The sequence below is a fragment of the Hyposmocoma kahamanoa genome, unplaced genomic scaffold, assembly GCF_003589595.1.
Source record: "Hyposmocoma kahamanoa isolate Upper Pololo Valley unplaced genomic scaffold, ASM358959v1 220, whole genome shotgun sequence".
In the NCBI taxonomy this organism is placed as follows: Eukaryota; Metazoa; Arthropoda; class Insecta; order Lepidoptera; family Cosmopterigidae; genus Hyposmocoma; species Hyposmocoma kahamanoa.
In genome coordinates, this window is record NW_020653740.1 from 6,367,175 (window position 1) to 6,389,345 (window position 22,171).

A 22,171-nucleotide genomic window follows, 5' to 3' on the forward strand; every position below is an offset into this window, starting at 1 on the left:
TATAGGAGTCTTTGATGGAAATTTTCCATCCCATTTCAATTTAGAAGCTGTTTGATGAAGTCTGATCTATAAAATCATCCATATAAAAGGTAATCAAATCTCAGATTCAATTTAGAAGACGTGAGAGATCTCGTAAAGTGGTGATTCCGTATGTGGGTCAATGCAATCGGATTCACTGCAGCTCATCTTAGGAGATTGAACTGAATGACTGCGGACTGCGGTTCTGGCTTACTTTGGGCCAAATGCCAGACAGTTGATGGGAACCAGATAATGACATTTTTTAGCACATCTACGCTCTTCCGCATTTCTTTAGTAATAGAATAGAGAGATTCGACCTGAATCGACAAATCGAAAAAAAAAAACCACTTGAAATGTCTTGTAAAGTAGCAACCAAATAAGCTGTAAATATGGCTTATTTGTAAGAGCAATTTTATAGCGAAAAGTGCTCAAGTTTATGAGACCAATTACGATATTTTAACTGCTATTGTATCGCTATAGGACTCTAGCTAAATGTACTAATGGAAACGTCTAGACCGAACGACAGAGCCACAGAAAAGTGCAACGATATTGGAAAATAAGACTCCGCGCGTTAAAGTTCAAACATTGTAGTTGCTAGTGATGCTAACTTGTTCCTGGCTTTTTCTGGCAGGTACAACTTTGTAGCAATTGTTTTCGAATAGACCCATTCACATTTTGTTTCTTGTTTCTTAACCCGCGACTTTAGATATTTTTAATTAATGCTTGAAAAGTATGGTATGTGTTAATCCAACATACTCGTAGAATATCTGTACCAAATACCGTCCACTTGTCTACAAATTTGTGCGTGATTGAGATATGATAATCTTATATTAAGATTGAATTTTAATTATTTTAATCTTTATTAATTTAGAAACTTCTATACAGCATATATTATGTCAGTGCCAACATATCTGATCGGCGCTACTGAAGAGTCGATTCAAGAAATAGTAACAGTCGTTTTGCCTCTTTCGTATGGGGGTTGCCCAGTACACAATTTATAGCACCTACGGATGTTCGGTTAATCTGCAGGTCTCTCAACAACGCTGCCCTCTGTTGCTCGTACAGGACACATTACATAATAAGTTTTTTTAAACCCGTGACTCGAGCAAATTTAAATTACTGGATGAAAAGTATAGTATGTGTTAAGGCGACGCGAGCCTACAGTTCGACTGACAGCGAAGCAAGCAATATTAGACAGTACTGCGATGACATTACAATTTAAATTCAACGTTTTAGCCTTTTCATATTCCTTTACATGTCACTACGTTTAAATAGGTTGACTTGGGACATTTTTTTCGTGGTTTTTGTATTAGACCCGTCGTCCATTTATTTGTAAGTCAATGTTTTAGACTTTTATTTTACCCTGTTTTCAGGATTTTGTGTGATGAATTACTTTATCGTCCATCCAATTGTGTGACAAATTTATACAATATCCTTATGTGTATCGTATATTTTTTGTAAGTTCGTTATTTAATAGTAAATATGTAAACCGTTTGATCTAGCATAAGAGTTTTACCCACTTCTCCTGGGTGACTCGCCTTAATCCAACATAAAATATCTGTACCAAATACCATGCACTTGTTTACAAGTTTGTGCGTGATTGATGTGGTAATCCAATATTAAAATACACATGTGAATAACTAGTAATATAAACTATTGGATGAAGTTTTTGAAGGCCTTTTAATCTTATGCAAATCTTTTCAGTATTTAACGATGTATGAAGATGACTGACACTGCTATTAATCTTTCGATCTTTCAATGTTCCCGTCGACTAGGTATTTTATATTAGGATACAAAATGGATTACTGTTATAAATTTGTTAATTGTTCCACAGACTAGAACTAAATAAGTGCATAAGTATTAATTTGCTTATATTAACCAATACCTCAGCAAAATACGTACTGTCTTAATTAAAACATAAATTTCAAAATGCTCTCTTTTGTACATTCTGTGTACCGGGAATAATTCAATAAAAATAAAAAAAGTAATTTATTTCTCAAATTTTATTTTGTCGCCTTTAAAATAGATCCCTAAGCTTGGAATTACAGCTACGCTAGCGCTTGAATCGGCCCTCCATTCATTTGTCGTAAGGTGATTGAGATTATGGTCTTTAACTCCTTCAGCGAATTTCTTTTGTAAACTAAAAAGCTAAAAACTCTTGCACTGATGACTTTGTGTGATTTTCCATTATCATAATGCAAAATTCATGAATTGTTATTCCACAAATCCGGCCGTTTTCGGTGGATATTCGCCTAAATAAAATTCTTTTTTCACCGCTAGTCACTCTGGAAGAAATACGTAGGGCATCACACCGCGGTAGATCAAATCGAAGAAAACCATCAGCATAATTTTGATTTTCGAACGATTTTGACGCAAATTTTTGGGTTTCGCCTCGTTTTCGAGGTGGCACCTCGATTTGGCTTATTTGTATCTCATACTCGTAAAGCCAATGTCTCATCACCAGTTATTATACGTTTTATGTAGGTGGAGTCCGTAAAAATTCGGGAAATCATGTCTTGAGCAACCTTTTTTTTGAACAAAATCTTTTTCTTCAAGTGCCTCTATTGAAGGTCGGCAGGCAGTTCTATATCTTTCTTTGTCCAGAGCAAGCCTGAACAGTTGTTCCAAATTGCAGACATTAAAAATAATGATATACAAAGACAGCAACTGTATTTATACCGAGTTACAGGTAGCGCTCAAATTTTGCGTGATAACTCTGAAATCAGTCCTACCAACTTACAGAAAAAAACTTTAATGCGATTCAGTGTCGATAAGGAGACGACTTCCTAACCGAAGAACACGAAAGTATATGAAATACCAAGTACAAAATAATTTATGTACCCATTGAAATTTAATTACGAAATACGTATTTGTATTTCAATTGCGAGTAATTGTAATACTGCACAGCTCTACCAATGACGTATAGTGCTTAAATTACGTTGCTCATGACAAAAGAAAAACAATACCTGCAAAGTAATAAGCCTGTAAAGTAGTAGTCGTGAAAAAAGCGTCACCCTCACTTGCTTAGACAAACTTTGCCAATTATCCCATTTAAAGTAGAGAGTTAGGTCTCAGCTCATCGACAAGCATTATCAAGAAAAATTGATACTTAAGCGAATTAGAGCGTGGAATTTTCGCACGCGATCGTCCGTTATCATATCCGAGGAGGAAATGTTCGGAACTGGGGATGAGAGGGGGGCATAGCGTGGCAAAGATATATAAGTAAGTAAGTAATTAATTACCATTCGTTCATGGTACTTCCTGTAATGCGAGGGATGTAACGTGTTATTGAGTTGTTTGTAATTGATTGTTGAGTAGAGCGATTCTTTTCGAGTACTCGGTTGGGATCGATGTATCTCGAATTGCTTTGTTTACGAGTATCGTTCGCATGGATATTTATATAGGATTTGTTGAAAATGTGTTCGTAATTAACTTATGTTTTCTCTGGCGTGTCTCATTTTCTTTCTCTTATCACTTTCAGCTCGAATAGTGTTTCACAATCTACCTTTTTAACTGCTCTGTTTATATAGGCGATCTCGGCTTAGCTTCGGTTAATTTCTTTCTTATACTGTAAAATGTAAACAGCCGCCGATAAAATCAATAAAATTCATCATCATCAATTTAAAAAACCAGCCTCAAAGATCGGCTCCATTTTCGCTGTGTTCGTGATGTCTCCTTAACGATATCTGAAATGCATAATATGGAAGTCTTCGTCCAGTAGCCACTGTACACTTCAGAGGAGTTCCGCTCATCTATCTGCCATTCCATCTTCAGATCAACCCTGTGTCACCATAACATTTTACTTTCATTGGAATTACATGTATGTGCCAAGTTTTATTGAAATCGATTTATGGAAAATGGTTGAAATACATTGAACTGGATTTATCCCCTAATTTACGACCCTTAACGGTGCAAGTAATCTTCTTAAAATTTGATTTTTTTGACTTCGACGATTCTTTTTTTGTTGATAAGGTGGTTCTTATCAACAAAAAAAGAATCGTCGAAGTCAGTTCGATGGCGGATTAATCGCGTAGCATACACAAAAAAATAGTCCAATTGAGAAGTCCTTTTTTGAAATCGATTAAAAACTAATTAAATTTTGCTCGCTCTTTATATTGTAAATAAACTTTTTTCTTCGTAAGGATAATTTTACTATGTCAGATGCCTTATGATTGTAGCTATTGAAGTACAGGTTAAACATAGGTACAGGTTATCGGATATTTAATACCATTATTCTATTGTTACTGACAATTATTATTATTATCAGAGTCAGAAATTATGGGCACTTAACAATCGTTATTAGTTTGGTGATTCATTTTGATTTCATTTGTTGGATTAAAAAAAGTTAAGTTTCGTATATAAATATCGTATGTTTTGACTGTAATGATTATCTTTGATATGTACCGAAAATTACTTGTAAGGATTTTTGCTTATCTTTGTTTCTATAGCTATCATTGCAGGTTTTGTTTAACGTATGTACAATTTTGACAGTTCACTTAAAATATATTTTTTAACTCTGCCTCTACGTAGCCGCCGGGGCAAATATTTTAAAAACCGGGAGAAATTATTGTATGACCTACATTTATTTCTCTCGTGAGTTTGGGTGTAATTTGTGGTTGTCTATATATGTGTCCATGGCACCCGCGATACTGGGTATCCCTAGTGCGAGGCTGTGACTGTGTGCGTTATTTATTTAACTTCTGGGGTCAAGCGATATCTTCTGTGTTGCAGAAATTGAACGCAAAATATAATGAGTGGAAATATGATTTGTGTTGCTCTTCGCTCCGATCGGTTAGGATTTATGATACTGGTCCTTATTGCTTGGTGTGAACATCATTAATTTGAATTTCCTTGTTCGCAGGCGTGACAATGAGAGAAAAAAGGGGTGGCGCGCTAAGCAAAATGCAAAAGCTTAGAAAACGCCTGTCCCTTAGCTTCGGTAGATTATGTAAGTATACATACTTTTATTCATTGTTTAATCTAAGTTCAGTGTCTAAAGTCGAAGAAAAAAAGTATTTTTTTAACACTTAGCGTTGAGGTATTCCGACGATAACACTATCTTTTACCAATAGACAAAGTTTTCACTTTTCTAATCTTTAATTCATAGATAAGCAAATTACATATTGATTAAACTCTACTGCTCATTCGCAAGGCAGATTCCACTGAGAAGCATGAGCGAGAAATTAGTAACATTACATTGTAAGTTATATTATTAACGAGCTATGGATTCCGTCTGGAAAAATTATAATTAAATCACGTTTCTGTAATAATATCAATGGCTTTCTAAAATAACGGTCTATCTCAGAAGCACCTTATGTCTTTACGAAGATGGTTTAAACAGGCGCACTAGTCTTGGCGCGCAAAGCCAACGAATTGTATACGGACCCAAAGTTGTCACATGATTCTTCAACCAATGTAGAGCTTCTTGTCTTATTCATAATAAAATTTAGCGCTTCGGAATACAACGTGTAATAAAATTATGAAAAAAGGTAACAATTTTCGTTACTATTCTTGAAAATAAGCTATATATAAACGAGTTACTCGTATATGGCAAATCCGAATCTAATTCCTGAAATTATATTATAATCTTTAGATATGACATCTTTTCTGTTATAATAAAATTATTAATACAATACAAATATCGAATACTTTAGAAAAAAATCCTTCGATCTGGCTGGATGCGAACCAACGTCTTCCAGCAAACCGTACCAGACGCTATGCCAACTAAGCCACAGAACGACGGACCTTATGAATGTTTCTATGTGCTTGTTACAAATCTTTGTTTGATTTTTGACGAGATCTTTGCCTGTCTGCCATATTTGAGAATATCATATATTGAATATCATGGTAGTCAAACATCGTGACATTCAATAAAACTTTAAAAATTACATCTTTTGTTAGTCTTCTGTTAGCCGTGGAGATAGCTGGCGGTGTCAAGAAACTTTCATATGTTCCCACAGGTCGCGATACAGCAAAAAAGCCGTCTAAATACGGATATCCGTATTGAAAATTCGTAAGATCTGTTGGCTCAATCCGTAGCTCAGTTGGTAATAGTGGTAGTCACGCAGACGCGACAGCCACCCACTTGCTCACACACTCACATACGCACACTCGCTCGCCTTCGCGGATCTATGCACACTCAAAATTGCGCACATTAACACGCATTTTTAACATTATTAGATAGTGTTTACAATTTTTATTGCTCTACAGTATAACTGGTTTTTTCTTTTAAGATTATTGGCTTTACTTAAGACTACTCTGAGAGGGTGAGGGCCTGGTTAGCTATAATACAGATTTAGTTGCCTAAAATAAGTCTATTATTAGTATTATTATTATTAAACACAATGGTTTCGAGTCCAGTCGGATATCAATAATTTTTGTGTTTGTTCGATGTTTTTGTATCAATAATAATAAGAAGCTATTGTAAAAATAAATCGGATGAATAACATTGTGTTAAAAACGCATGATATTGAATAAAAATAAATATGTCACGATCCCTTACGTTTTAGTAACAAATATCTGTTCTCGGTAATACATCATAAGACGTTTATAACGTACGACAATTTCATAAGATAATGACCCAAATATGCAGATCGCAGATTTGTTACAAGCCTTAGAGGTTTACTCTTGGATTACGAGTAGGTACAATGATTACACTGACATTAGACTTGATGTCTAAATCGATTACTATGACATTTATTTTAATTACACTCACTCATGTAGCGCATATCCTTGATATTAATTTGAAATTTATTGTATGTCTGCATTACAAACTTTCACGTACCCTATCATATCACAGGGCGCCTTCAAATAAGAAGCTTATAGTAGTGCTGCAGTGGCGCAACATACACCACTACTAATTTTCATACAATATATATTCGGACACTCACTAAGCGAGCTGTAAATGTGACCTTTGCTTGTTATGTTACCAAAAATCATAGTGTACGTGGTTCGCGAGCGGAACGCGTGCGGTTCGCAGTGAGACGACGATAACCAGGTACTCATTCTAACGAGTGAAGACTTTTCACCCGTACACACTAGAACCTCGTTGCTGTCCCAGCAAACTTTTAAGTCCAAACTAAAAAAAAATATTTTTAACTGCTCGAAAGGAAGATGCTGATGGTGAATTTACAACATTGAATGATGATTCACCCTAGGGTCATCAAAATATGTTGTAAATTTTAGACGTACCTATTTTGTAAGTTTCTATTTAGGATAACTGGTTTTTTTTCTCCCTTCAAACATTTATTTTATTCTTTTTTTTATTCCATTTTTTACCATCTAAGGAAATTTAAACTTGACAATCGCTATCGGTTTTTATTGTGTAAATTATTATTATTTTATTTTATTTCCTGCTTTCACGCTCCTCAAATAGCTTAATTCAAGGTGTGTACTAATTTTGTTCCATAAATTGCCTGTTACAAAAACGTGAGACCGTAGCTCCTGTCAGGGAGGTTCTGGCTGAAAATCAGTGCTGTGCAAACTTTGCTGTGCAAACTAAGTTTGCACAACTGAACTAAGTTTTGTGTTTTTAGTTACTATTAATATGATAGATTTTTATTTAATATGTTTTTTGTTTTTTTGTGTGTCACAAATAAATGGAGTTTGAATTTCGAATTTCAATTTACTGTATCTGTCACGTTACAGTTACAGCTCGGTAATGTGTACCCGGGTTTAGAAGCGCAGTTGCAGTCTGTTGTCGTAACACAAGCGCGTCACTGTTGCAGTCGCAATTAGTGACATAAAAATGACTGAAGCGCCACAGATGAGCGGCTGCTGCGCCACTGCGTCAAAGTTGAAGGTGACCTTACGGTTACAATTTCTTATTTATTGATACTAAAAAGACGTCATGATCCTAAATATGTGTCCAAAAGTCAGCTAATCAATAAAACGTGCCAATCTTTTCATTCGTCGCAAACTTCCACTTCGTGAGTTGCTTCTAATTGTTCAATGCACGAAATTCGTATTATTCATTGCAAACTGTCGTCAAAATCTGTGTTAATTCAATTATAATGTTCACAAGTTGGTGTACTTTAAATAAATAACATATTATTTACTTTACGATGTTTTCATCCATGTAAGTCAAACACAAAAGTCGACGTCGAAAAATAATAAATGATTTTTAAATAAATTTATATTTAGTATCCATAGTTAAAATAAATTTACACTTGAAAACGTCCTTTCAAACGTTCCTTTTTAATCTACTGCTCATTCAATGCGAAGAACGAGCAAGAAACTCTAGAGGTGGCTTTTTTCAAATAAACTTAAATACACGTTGAATGAAATTTGTGTGGAATGCAGGGTTGTCCGAGTGCGGGGCTATGAGTGTGTGCGTTATTTCTTTATTTATTCTAACACGTGGTTTTCAATTTTGTAATATGACTTTTCAATTAAAATACTTTTAATGTAACTTTTAAACTTAGGAAATGACACTCCGGAATCTTATTGTAAAAATGTATAGAATTCCCCATAAATGAGTCGTTTGCCTGTGTTGAACGAAATCGTAGTACCATGAGTTTTGAATTACCGAGTCTACAACAATCTCAAACATAAATATACGTTAAGGTATATGATCACTATAATATATGAAGTTATAATTGGTTATTTGTAGAAAATATTATGCGCAGTATCTACCTGATCCATTTAAAGGGATATTACTGCTCGTACATAGCAGCACAAACATTTATTCATAGATTTACGTATTCATACATGTATGCAGTACATAAACTTCATCGCCTACGCGTCTAATCATGTATAAGACCACGTATTGAGTTCCAGTTTTGTAATACGATGCAATGGTAAGGGATTGTTAATCTTTTTTAGTATTAAAAGTTTTATAATAATTAGCTCGTTTATATGTGTGGGCAACGGCATTTTAGATTATGCTTTCATTCCACGCTTTGCCTACACTTATGTACATATTTAGCGGACCAAAAGAAAAAGTGAGAATATAAAATAGTAACGTTTATTATGTGACAAAACAGAAGCGAAAAAAATTTAAAAACTCTAACTGTATTATACAATAACAAAAAAATTTTAGCGTTTTAGATAAGTCAAACTTTAATTAATGAAATTTATCTTTTTTGAGTTCACGAAAATTCAACCTCGAACCACTCGTCAAACCTGTATTAGTGGGAAATTAGAACAAATAAATTAAAACAATGGTAGCGTAGAGTTTTTATTTTCAAATTAGACCTACAATGGAAGAAGTAAAATAACCGGCCGGACTTTTAAAAAAATACTGCAGGATTTTGGGAATTTTACTAGTGTATAAAAGTATAATTTGCATTGATGTCAAATGTGAAATACCTTGTACAGGGCCAAGAGCATGTCAAGATTGACACGTAAGATTTAATATCCTTAAGATTATTCTTTCGATAAAAACGCTGCAAAGCCCAAGGCGTTAAGCTTGATTTGCTATTGACTACAACAGAAAGAGGATAAAAAAATTTTAAAACCTGGAAGTCGTAGTCAGCTCCTTGCTGTAGTGGTGAAACGCATGTCACGCACTGCTGGCACCGCTTAAGCATTGTGAAGTAGCCTGGAGAGTGTAGTGGCTTCCGTAGCCTCCACACATCATGCTTAGCGAGTTTAAAGTTCAAAATTCAAAAGAAATAGTGGAAATAAATCCGGCTTTCAAAAAAATGTTTTAGTTTTTTTGTGGTCTTTTGAATGTTTATCGCGCAACAGATTTTTCGTAATTGGCAAACGGATCAAAGTTTGAAAAGTTATTATAAATTACAGCTGGACTGCTCGCTAATGTGATTGAGCAGGGAGTGACAACGAGAACGAAACAAAAGTAGAGTGTGGAGGGGCAAAGGAATTAAAGAACGATTAAAAATTTGAAAACAAGTGGCCAGGAACTAGAGAAAAGTGATAAAAAGGTGGTATGACGATGTAAACAGGTCACAATGGAACTGATCGACACCTGGAGATCCGTTGAAAGTTAACAATCTAGGATCTACTTCTGCAATGCAGGAGGATGTTAATATCTTAATTGCGTCCATAATAAGACTAGAATAATTCTTAACAAACAAGTTAAAACTACGAAAAAGAAAATAGATGTCAAGAGCCCAAGGAAATAATGATAAAAGTCACTTATTTTGAGTTAATACCGTCATCTAGTTCATTATACGCGTATTTATCCTAAGTCAGTCAAAGGCTAATTAGGTTTGAAAAATTTGCTTTTACTTTTAAGCATAAAAAATATTTGAGACTAAATGGTACACAGAAAAAAAGGATTTCTACTAATAAGAAAGAGCAATTTCTCAAAATATTTGCTAATTCTGAAAAAATATTTATTAAAAGTAATAAAATATTGTCACTACAAAAATACTGCTTATCTTTTTCTAATACAATTTTACTCTTAACTTTATTCTAACTTTGAGACAAATACGTTCACTTCAAGATTTTATTTCATTTTTAATCAATTAATTGGACATTACTTATATCAAGAAATTTTTACCTCTTACATCAAATTTAAATAATCTTAAATGAATTCAAAATTTCTTGGGTGTATTTTAAGAAAATATATTCATAAACAAAAAAAGAAGTAGTTTTCTATTCAGATTAATATTCTAAATTCTAGAGTATATTCTTAAAGCAACATTTCGTTGCGTTTTCATAGTCAATCTTGTCGTGACATGTCGCCGAAGGCGCACGCGGTAACGATTACTTTTACTTGTGCTTGTAATCATAAAAATCATAAACAGTCATTTATCCAAAGAAACAATACGTAGTATCTCTAGTTTGTTAGGGTGTTCTTTATAGTCATAATTCAAGAAATTTGGTTACAGCATGAAATCAAACTATATACACTTGTAACAAGCATAACATGCAATTAGTTCCATCACGCCACTGCTAGATGGCATTAGATGTACTCTGAAACGCGCTATCGTTTTGTTAACTTCAATAGTATAAAGTCATCTCATATGTTTGGAATTGTTAGTGCTTTCTGCCGCTGTAGCATTTATACGGCACTGGATGGTCCTCAAATATTTGCGAGGATTCCATATTTCCATCCTATTTCTGCTACTTTAAGGTTTGGCACTGTTGGGTCCATAACCCTGTAAATTTATCCTTTTTGATATTAGAAAACATAAATCTTCAGTCAAATAATTAAGTACCTCTCAATTTTTCATTCTTTTTTTTTTCAAATCAAAATCGGACATTTCTAGTAACAAATAAATATTTTGTTGAATCTAGAGTGGCTTTGTGACTTGAAGTAAATTAATTTGCTCTTGGATTAAATATTTTTGTCTTGTAACGAAAATACACTTTTGAGACGTTTTTTTACTATTATCAAGTAATTATTCTCTAGCGTCTATAGGGAGAGAATCGTATTGTTGGATTTAATAAATTTGTCTTCATAAAAAGAATTTTGTCTTTTTCTAAGTAATCTGTTTTTACCGTGTATAAAGAAAATTATTATAAATGTTTTTTTCAGCATTTATTTTAGCATATTTTATACTGAAGCGTTTGTGTGTGTCTTTGCACTAATTATTAAAAGTTTTCCAAATTAAAATATTTTTTTCCCTAAACTTATTTGTTAGCTTTAGTTCAGAGTGGCACTGCCACTGTTATGAACAGACGTGTCGCTTACCACAAAGCTAACAACTAGTTCGTGACGTAATAAATAAAACATTAAGTTCATTAAGCAATAATACAATTTCGTTATAAAAACTCTTTTCCATTCCGAACCGTGGCTATGTAAATTGAAACTTTTTTATTATTTAATTATTGCCTTAAACACTATACCTTGTATACCTTATTAATGAATAGGACTGATGTATTGTAAACTACATTGTCGTAGATACTTACTTATATTGCTGGCTCAGCGACCCAAAATGAGTCTTTTTAGTTTTTATTTTATTTATGGGAAACAAACAGTAATAAAACAGGTAACTGATACAAAAACGTCGATTAGAACAATAAGACCTGGAGTTTCACAAACAAAGCTAGCAAGTACGGTTCCAACAACTAGATAATAAAATAACATCTCGAACATTACAGTGCGCTATTATACGTAAATAAAATTAAATATCTTTTACTTTCTTCTTAAAACTATGTAAGTATAATCAAAAATATCCATATTATTTAAGTTTTTATTATAGAAATCCAAAGAGCGTCTAAAGGAACCATTTTTCCTTACGACCTACGAAACGAGATTACGCCACTGCAATGTTTATTGTAAATAACCATGATTAACGTAAAAATAAAAACAACTATTAAATTGTGTGTATAGCGTTATAATACGTACACGATTTCGATACGATAACGCACAAAATAAATAAATATTAAATGATGTGCGTCAGAGTAAAGAGACACAGAACTAAACGAATCATCATTTACCTCTTTAATGTAGTGTAAATGTAAAAAAGCCAATGCAGGAAATATTAATTACCTATTGGCAAATGACGGCCGCGCCGTAATAAGGACACTGTCAAACAGAGAAACATAATGGTTACGCGTGGTGTTGGTTTATATTACTTTTTAATTAAGTGCCATGTTTCGCTTTAGATTTATATACGCTTACTTATTGTCTTCAGTATTTTAATATACGTATGGCAGGTAAAAAAAAGTATGTTGTCGGCGGCCAAACCGTGTGCCGTGTTTACGGGTAGTAGTAGGTAATTGATGTTTGTTTAGCTGTAATATTATTATCACAACTATAGTACCGGCACACTATGATGGACGTTTTGACGTTTGTCCACTCATCAAGTTTCATGTTAATTCATAACTACGTTGAAGGAGCTAATTGCTGTACATTGTTGTAAATAGTCACATGCAGGAAAATTTATGTATAATTTTACGACACAATTCTGCATTTGTTTATCGAAATTCGGAATTTTTAATAATGAAATGTAATACGATCGTCACTTATAGGATCGCTGTCCAGCATAACTTCTACCTCCGGCAAACTCGCGTCAAAGCTCAAAACAAAGCAGTTTCGAATGGACGATATGTTAAGGAAACATTTTTATTTTCGTTTTATTAAAATATTTTAATCAGCTACCCCTTGCAATACTAGTTATAAATCTGAAAACTTATAGGTGCGACTCGCATGTGATAATATTTTTTTCGATAATGAATTGAGATTTGACCTCACTATTGTAATCTATCAAAACGGCCATCATAGCGTGCTGGCACAATAGGTATATGACATTCTGAATCAAGCCATATAAATCTCTTTCTTTCGTCCAAATTTAAGTTATGTCCTGCTCAAGGGGAAGATACGTCATATCTCAATAAAGTTAGTTTTTTAGTCGCATAGTAGACCTTCTAGGAGAATACCGCCACTATACATATTTTTGAGGCTAAGTAATAATATGAGCGTTACTGCTTTCCGGTTTTGAAGTGTTAAGGTTGCTAGTGAAACTACAGACATTATGTCGCCTTTATTTTTCAGGATGACGGGTGCAATGCTAGTGCCCCTCAGATGTTTGCGATTAGCAACTCTGAATGGCACTGCGACTATTATGTGTAGATTACCACCAGCCGCACGACTTGTTAATTAAAAAAAAATAAAACTTTTCTACACGACGAATGAAGAATCAATATTACGAAAGATTTTTACCTAAAAATTTGAATACTGAATCTCATTTCCTGCTATAAAACAAACAGAAAATACTGTAAATATGTAACTAGCTTAACCTTCCACGATGATTAGGCATCGCGAGACTGAAGCCTTGTCGATGTTTCGTAACACGCCCGATGTGTATTTTAAGACGAGTACACAGATTTTAGCTCTACTGTTTCTATGTATAAAGTGATTAAATAGGGTGTTTTTAGGTCTCCTGACTACATTTGCACTTGTTAATTTTCAAATTATTAGGCGAGAATGTTGGACTATGACGTCAGTGTTACCCTTTAATACACTCGAATCGAAAAAGACAATCCAATCTTTTAATTACATCAATCAAATCACGTGAATAATGTTAAAATGAATGTGGATTAAGTATTTGGAAAATAGATATATGCGAATTGGATCCGAAAAAGTTTCATTTCCAATGTAAATCAGTATTTTTTCTTATACTATAAATTCTTAGATGAAAGTAATGAGGTTCATTCGTTCATAATTTTTGACTAATAGTTATTCCTACTAGTTTATATTTTACATTCCTTTATAATTTTCTACCAGAAATTAGATAATTCGCTATTTTCTAAGAAAATCATTTTGTATAGGCAAACCAGTAACGAAGTCGTAAAATCTTAGTATATTACTAACGTATAATATATTTCATCTTATCGTATCGATGGCGTACACTAAAATCGGGTACTCGACTGTAACTGTAACGTGACAGATACAGTGACGCGGTTCTAGTGTGTACACGTGAAATAGTCTGCACTCGCTAAAATGAGTATCTGGTTATCGTCGGCTCACTGCGAACCGCACGCATTCCTCTCACAGCAACCTCGCGAACCACGTACACACTATGATGCTTGGTAACATAACTTGCAACGGTTACAGCTCGCTAATAAGTACCCGGCTTTATACAATTGTGGTCCAGAACTCGGCCACGCCCACCGCGTCACTAGCAGCCGCCATTAAATCCTCAAGCGTGCAGGTTTTTTAGGGCACGTAGAGCATGATATGAGATGGGCCATGTTTGAATCGCACCGCTCAAAGAATTCAGGTTGGAGCTATCCGAAAATCTCTACCTGAACAAATTGTCCTTACTCCCACCAGACTGTGTCCGAAGCCTACCTAAAGGCTTCCAGATCGGCCATGGTTATTCTTGTCAGGAGGAACTCTCAGAAGGCGGGACAAAGGCAGATGGTACTCTTTCGCACCAAAGGTTACATACACTTCTTGTATGATACAAAATGACGGGACGAACAAGTCGTGTGTGTGGTAGTAAGCAACGCGCCTGTCCATGATAGCTGCAGTACCGCTCATAGCTTCGAATCGCAAAGTTCTTTAATTTCACCAGCACCCTTCAAAATTAGGAGCTATATTACCACTAAAGCTGGCTGAATGCTCAGAAAGAAGATCGGCACATTTACCGAAACTTTTCCGACTCCTCACTTCCTCTGTAAAACGATCATGCAAAGGGTGCAGAGTGTAGCCATTTTGACTCTTTCGCAAGAGGCCGCTACAGTTCTGCGGATATCTCGCGGCACAGCTCCGCCAGTGGGTATAGCAATCTTACTGGGGGCTTAAGACGACCAGTTATGATCCGGCAAGTCTCATTTGAGGCTGAATCCATTAACTTTGCATAGGCAGAACGGCTCCAAACTGGCCATGCGTACTTATATATAAGTATAATATACTAATGTGGATATACTTATGTACAATAAGTGTATATTTTGTGCTCTTATGCGTATTCGACATTTTTAGACGCGATGCTTCGCTTCGTAACGTTAAAATGTGCAACGAAACATAAACTTTAACTTCTACAAGATAAGATTACATTTCCAAGAAACAAAATATGAAAAAGAAGTAGCAAGCAAAGCGCTTTTATGCTGCCAGTCTCTTTGCAAAATACAATGTAATATAAAATTTCCTTAAATACCTTATAACATAATCTCAGTACAGAGTACTAAAAAACCGACCTCAAAAGTACGTGGAATTACGTATATTTGCCAAGTTTTATTGAAATATCCTCCAGTTCGCCACTATTCTGGACTTGACATAATAAAAATTCGTTCTTACTACTCCAAAGTATATTGAGGGAGAAAAACGCCTTTAATTGGAGAATAGCAAAAAAAAATGCTCGTTATAAAAAAATTTAGGCGCTATGTATAAAAATGAATCTTCATGCGTGAACAGAACAGCCACCCTTAGAGGTGGATGATTTTCTTCATAATTAAATGGGACCAATATGAAGGTACCCTCTTTCCAACAAAAAAACAATCATGAAAATCGGTTCACAAATACCGGAGTTATCGCGTAACATACATACAAAAAAAAACATATAGTCGAATTGAATACCTTCTCCTGTTTTTGAAGTCGGTTAAAAACAGCAAACGTGCATGGGCCGTGCAATGTGTAAATTAGTTTCTCAACAATAAGGTGTATTTTTTTGAAAGGCAAACAGTGACAACATCAATTACCTAGGGAATTCCGTGTACTGTGAGCACCAGAACAAGAGAATTCACTCTGGTGCACCCAGAACAAACAAACCAGAACCAATTTAGAAAAGTTCATTTCTAAATTGGTCTTACCTGGAATCGAATCCGGAATCTCCTCACCCGGCGCCTATAGTGCAAACCTTTGAATCACCAAGGTCGTCCCGGGTTATAACGTCACGAACAAGTTGTTCCTTTTCGGAAAGCTTGGGAATAATTTATTTATCAATTTCGACTCTTATCTTCACTTTTAAATTATCAATTCGTCTATTTTTCCATGCTGATTAACAGCATTTATTTTTCAATATCTGTCAAATAACTTAATCTATTAATACTCATTGTAATATTAATAAGGGATTAAACTATGATATAAATCAAAGCAAACTATTTCTTGTTATTTCTTTTTGCGCTACTAGTAAAATAATTTCACTCACAACAGAATTCGAAATACTAAAAATAACTAGCATCTCAATTTAGATGCGGAATTCAAAATAAAACAAATTCTGTTTGTATACGCCCAAGCAAAGACAATAATTTATCTGAAAATGCGGCTACATTACTCTTTCGGAGCATAATACGGCTATAAATAAAATAATGGGCACGTTACTCATTTTATTTTCACGCTTTTACATATGCATTGTACTTATATACTTGTATCTATATATGTTCCGTACTACGCGGTTTTGTTCTTGGTCGGGTCCGGTTTTGTTCTTAACTGTGTTCTGCTATAATTTATTAATTCAAAGATCGAAGGCTATGTAAAATTCCTTTGATCCGACAGGATTTGAACCTGCGTCCACGCTGTACCGTACGTCGCTCTGTCAACTGACCTACAGGTCGACGAAATTGTCGTAAAAATTTGTCATTTAATTTGTCTCTGCATTTAATGTGTTCTAAATTTGAAAAATTCTTAATACTTTAAAATTTAATAAGGAAAACGCTCTCTGTACCGACTTTACGTACAGTATAGATAGAGACGCATGCGGTGCACAAGAAAACAATTTGTATCGTCTAATAGCTATTTCCTGTTCCTCTGTAGTTTCGTAACTCCCCTGTTTCCTCAATCGATCCCGTTTTCCTTAAGGGGCCTTATGCCCTTTGGGGTTCAAACGTGTCTATCCAAGAAAACCATTAGAAGAACCACTGTGGATAGATGATTGTTTACGCTCGTCACAAGAAATCCTTTCGCAGTGTACCACGTAAATCGCATTTATCCGCTAACTTCGGCAACAGCAATAATTAAATTATATTGCCGTGTAGTTTATCATCAGGCGCACGACTTGTTCGTCCCGTCACTTGATGATTATTTAAAAAAATTAAATATTGTAGCTAATCCAAAAGTGCAGGCCCGTCTAGATTATTATGGGGAATGGTTCGTGATCCCCAATTTATAAATTAATTAGCAATTATAACGTATTTCTTATTACTGAAAAATCTCATAAACATTTCGCCCCTGCTAGCGATGTTTTCTTTAAGGATTCCCTTTTGATTTATTGCAATTTGGGGACGATTGTACTATAACCAATTTGGCAAATGGGCCGTTAAAACACTGAAACTTAAGTGATTTTCATCATTAAGTCGCTTAAAATAATGAGCAGTTTTATGCAACTTTGCGCTTTTATGGAAAGAATTTAACTACTTCTCTGCTAACAATTTCTTCTCAAATTAACGAGCCTTTTGACGATATATAAGCGCCATTTTGGCCTGTCTTATCTACGTTTGCTTCCACTTTTCTTTCTTAAAGTTATAGTCGTCTTGTCGCATAAGGCTCATCACATCCTTCGACATCCCTTCGTGGAGGGCTTCTTTTCTCTTTCAATCTTTCTAGTACCTCTGCTTAGTTTTACGTTTGAAAAGTAAATATGTTTTATTATTTATGCTTGTCGTTACTTACGAAACAATACCGCTTAAGTCGATTACAGCCGATATTGGCGGTGCTCAAGTCGAAATAAAATGTGAATATCAATAAAAATCATATGACCAACACTCTTGCAATTATTTGGTATTAATAAACGGAGCAGCCACTATTAACCATAGCTTAAAAATCTTGTATACATTAATACATATCGCACCCTTAGTAATATAAGGGCACAATCCAAAAAAAGTAGATTTTTGGGAAATCGCGTATTAAGATTCTGGATTCCTACATTACACCTATTTTTTCAAATAACATGCTTATTATTTAAGTTATAAATATGAAATTTGGCAGATTTGTTCTTTGATAAATGTATTATAAATAGCAATAAAAAAAAATAATATAAATAAATTCCATAAGTTTCAAGCAAGTTAAAAAAACACTTTCAAGTTAGACCCATATAGTACAAAAAATATAACAGAAATATGGAGCTATATAAGTTTGATCCCATTTATTATTTAAGTCCCTATCAATTCCCAAATTTCCCAAAAATCTACTTTTTTTGGATTGTGCCCTTATATTACTAAGGGTGCGATATGTAGTTCTTTTCACTTTGTAAAGTTGTATATAAGGTAGGTAAGAAGGATCTTATAAAGTGTTACAAGAGATAGTCTATGTCTCCCACGTGTGGAAGTAGGTAATGTAGGCACTTTTTAGGTAGTAGACTAGTTCATCCGAAAGCAAGGTAGACTGCAAACTTAAGCTCTTTCTATCTCATTCAATACAAAATGCTAAGCTGGTGCAAACACTTTGTGTGAAAACTTTGACAGCGCGTTTTATTACGATCTCAACGCCATCTAGCGACAAAACTTGGTTACTAAAATTATTGTTTCTGATTCTGTTGCAAGTGACTTGAGCTGTGTTGTTTGCTCAGAGACTTGCTTATATCTGTAAACCGTAATGCAAGTAGGATTGTACAGATTTTAATTCAAATAACATTTTTTTACATATCCTTTTTGACACGTCCACTAAGCAGCATTCATTGCAAAAACAATATAAATGGTTTCCTTGTCTATCCAGCTTGTCTATCCTAGTGCCTATCCAGCGCAATGATTATAGAAACCACTTTAATGAATTTGAAAATGTTATATTTGACTCGACAAGAAAATGATAATGTGATTGATTCCATCAAGTTTTGATATGTTAACTTAATTAAAGTCAATGTTTTTCAGTGTACACATGACCAGCAAGATCTTCAACATGATATAACAGTGTTATAAAAGTGTATACAGTAAAATTGTATGTGTATTTATTGTCGTCGTCGTAGTACTTACGGATGAAATTGTCACGTCTCACACCATGTCGCCTGACCGACACTTCATTAAGAAAGCCACTCACGAGAATGATAAATCTCTAACGACCGTTGTAAATCAACCAGTCTTGTTGACTATCGTAAAAATAGCTAATTTTGTTCTACTAAGTAGGTAGTAGGGAGATAACAGAACGTTTCAAGGGTTTTACGGTGTTATGTAAGTATTCGTAGTATTTTAGGGAAAAAGATAATTGGTTATTTGCTAGTTTTATATTATTTATACTTGTAGACTATCTTTAGCTATTAGCAAATGAAAGCATAACGTGGAGTTGGAAAATGTCTTGTCTAATATCTACGTGAATAACTGTATTAAATGGTATGTATTTGCGTCCCGAAAATTAGATTTTTAGGTTTATAGAAACCACTGTTGCAATTGCCACCTTTGTCTATACATTTCTTTGCTTAGTCACTCTTTGAGTCCCATGTAATTCACTCACTCTTGTGTGAATTACCTGATCATACATTGACAATTCTCTTGATTTTACACTTCGATGATTTTACACTTAGAATCGTAGCTCCCATAAAATTTCTTTGATATTTACCTACAGGGCATGTTATGAAGTATTGGCATCAAAGTAACAGTGTATCATACAAGTAACAATCTGTTCACGATTCTGGTCACGCGTTATCATTCGATTCATCGACCTGGAATCACCGCGGGGTGATTAGCCCCACCCAGTGACCCTTATCAGTCACTGCTCCACGCCTTATTGAACTCTATGGCAATCTATGACGCGGCCAGGAAGCGGCCTGTCCATTCATGATTTAAGTACAAATTTCTTTGTTCTGCTCAATCGTTGACCTCCTTTGTTTTCATGTCAAAGCGAATGTGCAACTGTTTTCTGTTGTATTTGCTGTTGTTTCGGCACATGAAAATCAGGCCAAATATGTCAGATATAACTTCCAGACTGTCACGTATCTGTTAATTTCTTTTATAATTGATGCGGTAACTTTTATAAAAATCTGTATCAAGTCTTTCGGTAATAATAAACTTCAAATGAAATATTAATCGACCAGTTTTATCAAATGTGGCTGGATCCCTGAGGATGCAGGATCGCCAATATGATCAGAATTTTATAGGACGTTATCGAAAACCATTCATGTTTACAAAATCATTACAGTCTCTTAAAATTGTTACGCTAATTGTTTACGAATAACAAGTACCGAATTGTATTATTCGGATAGCAGTAATTACGTGAAGTTGTTTACGCAAGAAAGTTGTTTGCTCAGCTCTTATGTAGATATTTATTTTGCTGATTTGCTACTTTCAGATGCTACTGAGTTTGGTCGATTTTATAACAAAATGAATAAAATAATTATTGACCGTGGTTAATTCCATTAAACATAGTCAATAACCTCAACATGTTGAGCACGGGCTCTGTAGTAGATAGATTCTGATAACGGGATCAGAATTCATGAATTTTCTATAACCGTTGAATGCAATCTGTAATTGAATCACGACTCTTACACAACCTAAATTATGTTCATAAATGCCGTTGTTCCTTTGATCTTTAAAAATATACATATAACTCAGTAGTCAGTTCGCACTATAGTTTACATAAATCACGTATTGGTGTAACTAATAAACATGACCTGGAGAATCACTAAAATTAATGCAAAACAATGAGTAACCGCATCGGAAGTACCAGGCGAGCAGCGAGTGGGAGCGACCTTCAAGTCGTGAGTCAGCAGCACGTTACGCGGTTGTTCTATCAGTGACTTGTCTGTATATGGCACCTCTAGTCTTTATTATCTGGTACAATGCAATTGAAACGGAATTAGCACTTATGTGAATGACGTAATAGGTAGTTTTTTATAAGCGTGTTCTGTCCCACTGCTGGGTAAAGGCAGCGTAGTAGGCACTTATTTTTTTAAATAGTTCATGATAAAAATAGCCTCAATTTTTATCATGGAGTACTTGATTGACTTGTCTTATAATGAGCTCTGGTTCATGCTTGGATAACCATTTTCCGGTGAACGTCACGGGGGTTCAACATTATTATTATGTGGCCGTTGATTGATTGCACACTTCCGCGCCACCAAAGATAAAAGCTACTAGTCCTAGTTACTATAATGCTATTACTATGTATCACAATGTCCGTTGAATATTGTGTGACTCTTCTATTTTTGGTATTTAACATGACATTATGTTACCATACGCTTGTTACGTATGCCAAAGACGTTTTAATCTTACCGAGAATAGTCTTGAATTCCATTTTATTTTTGTTGTGTATACGCCTCCTCTTTGATGCTATAAATTTTAAAAGGAAAACATTTTCTCTCTGTCGTAATTTCGTTCTCTTTCGTTCTTTTCTTTAATATATGACAGTTTGTGGATATGTTGAGTCACTCGACCGCACGGGAACGTTGTATTGTTTCTCTGTATCACAGCTATGGAGCCTGGACGCACGACCTTTTGTCGACCCGTTCCATTGTCTTCCTATTCAAATACTTGTACAGGTGTCGACTATTTTTTCACAATTCTTTTTAAAGAATCCGCGACTTAACTTTTATTTAAATAAAACCTACCTTCAATTGGTGTACAATTGAATGATATGATAGGTACTTATTCCCTTACATTGTACCACTAAGTAACTGGTACATCAACAGTGGTTACCGTCCACTTGAGAATGTTTTCGTTTTATTGTTTCAATTGTGTGTTACTCAACTCTGAGACAATTACGTAAGCACCTTGTCATGTCGTGTGTAGGGTTCATTGCTCTGACATCATTTTTGAGAACTAATAATCAAACCAAACCGTACGAACTGTACAAGTGCCTTTGGTGTTATACATTTTATGAACATTCACAGTTATTACTGTTGTTTATTCTCTGTAAGTATCTTAAAATCTACAT

The 22,171-nt window shown here is 34.6% G+C and overlaps 1 protein-coding gene across 3 annotated transcripts in view; it reads left to right on the forward strand.

The window, feature by feature from the left end:
• The window catches only part of LOC113228082 (cyclin-dependent kinase 14), a 99,657-nt gene that overhangs the window by 31,971 nt on the left and 45,515 nt on the right, over nucleotides 1-22,171 (forward strand). For all 3 annotated transcript variants that reach the window (XM_026461224.1, XM_026461226.1, XM_026461225.1), the window contains exon 2: nucleotides 4,880-4,966. In XM_026461224.1, coding sequence (XP_026317009.1) covers nucleotides 4,880-4,966 — 87 coding nt within the window. The remainder of the gene's footprint in view (nucleotides 1-4,879; nucleotides 4,967-22,171) is intronic.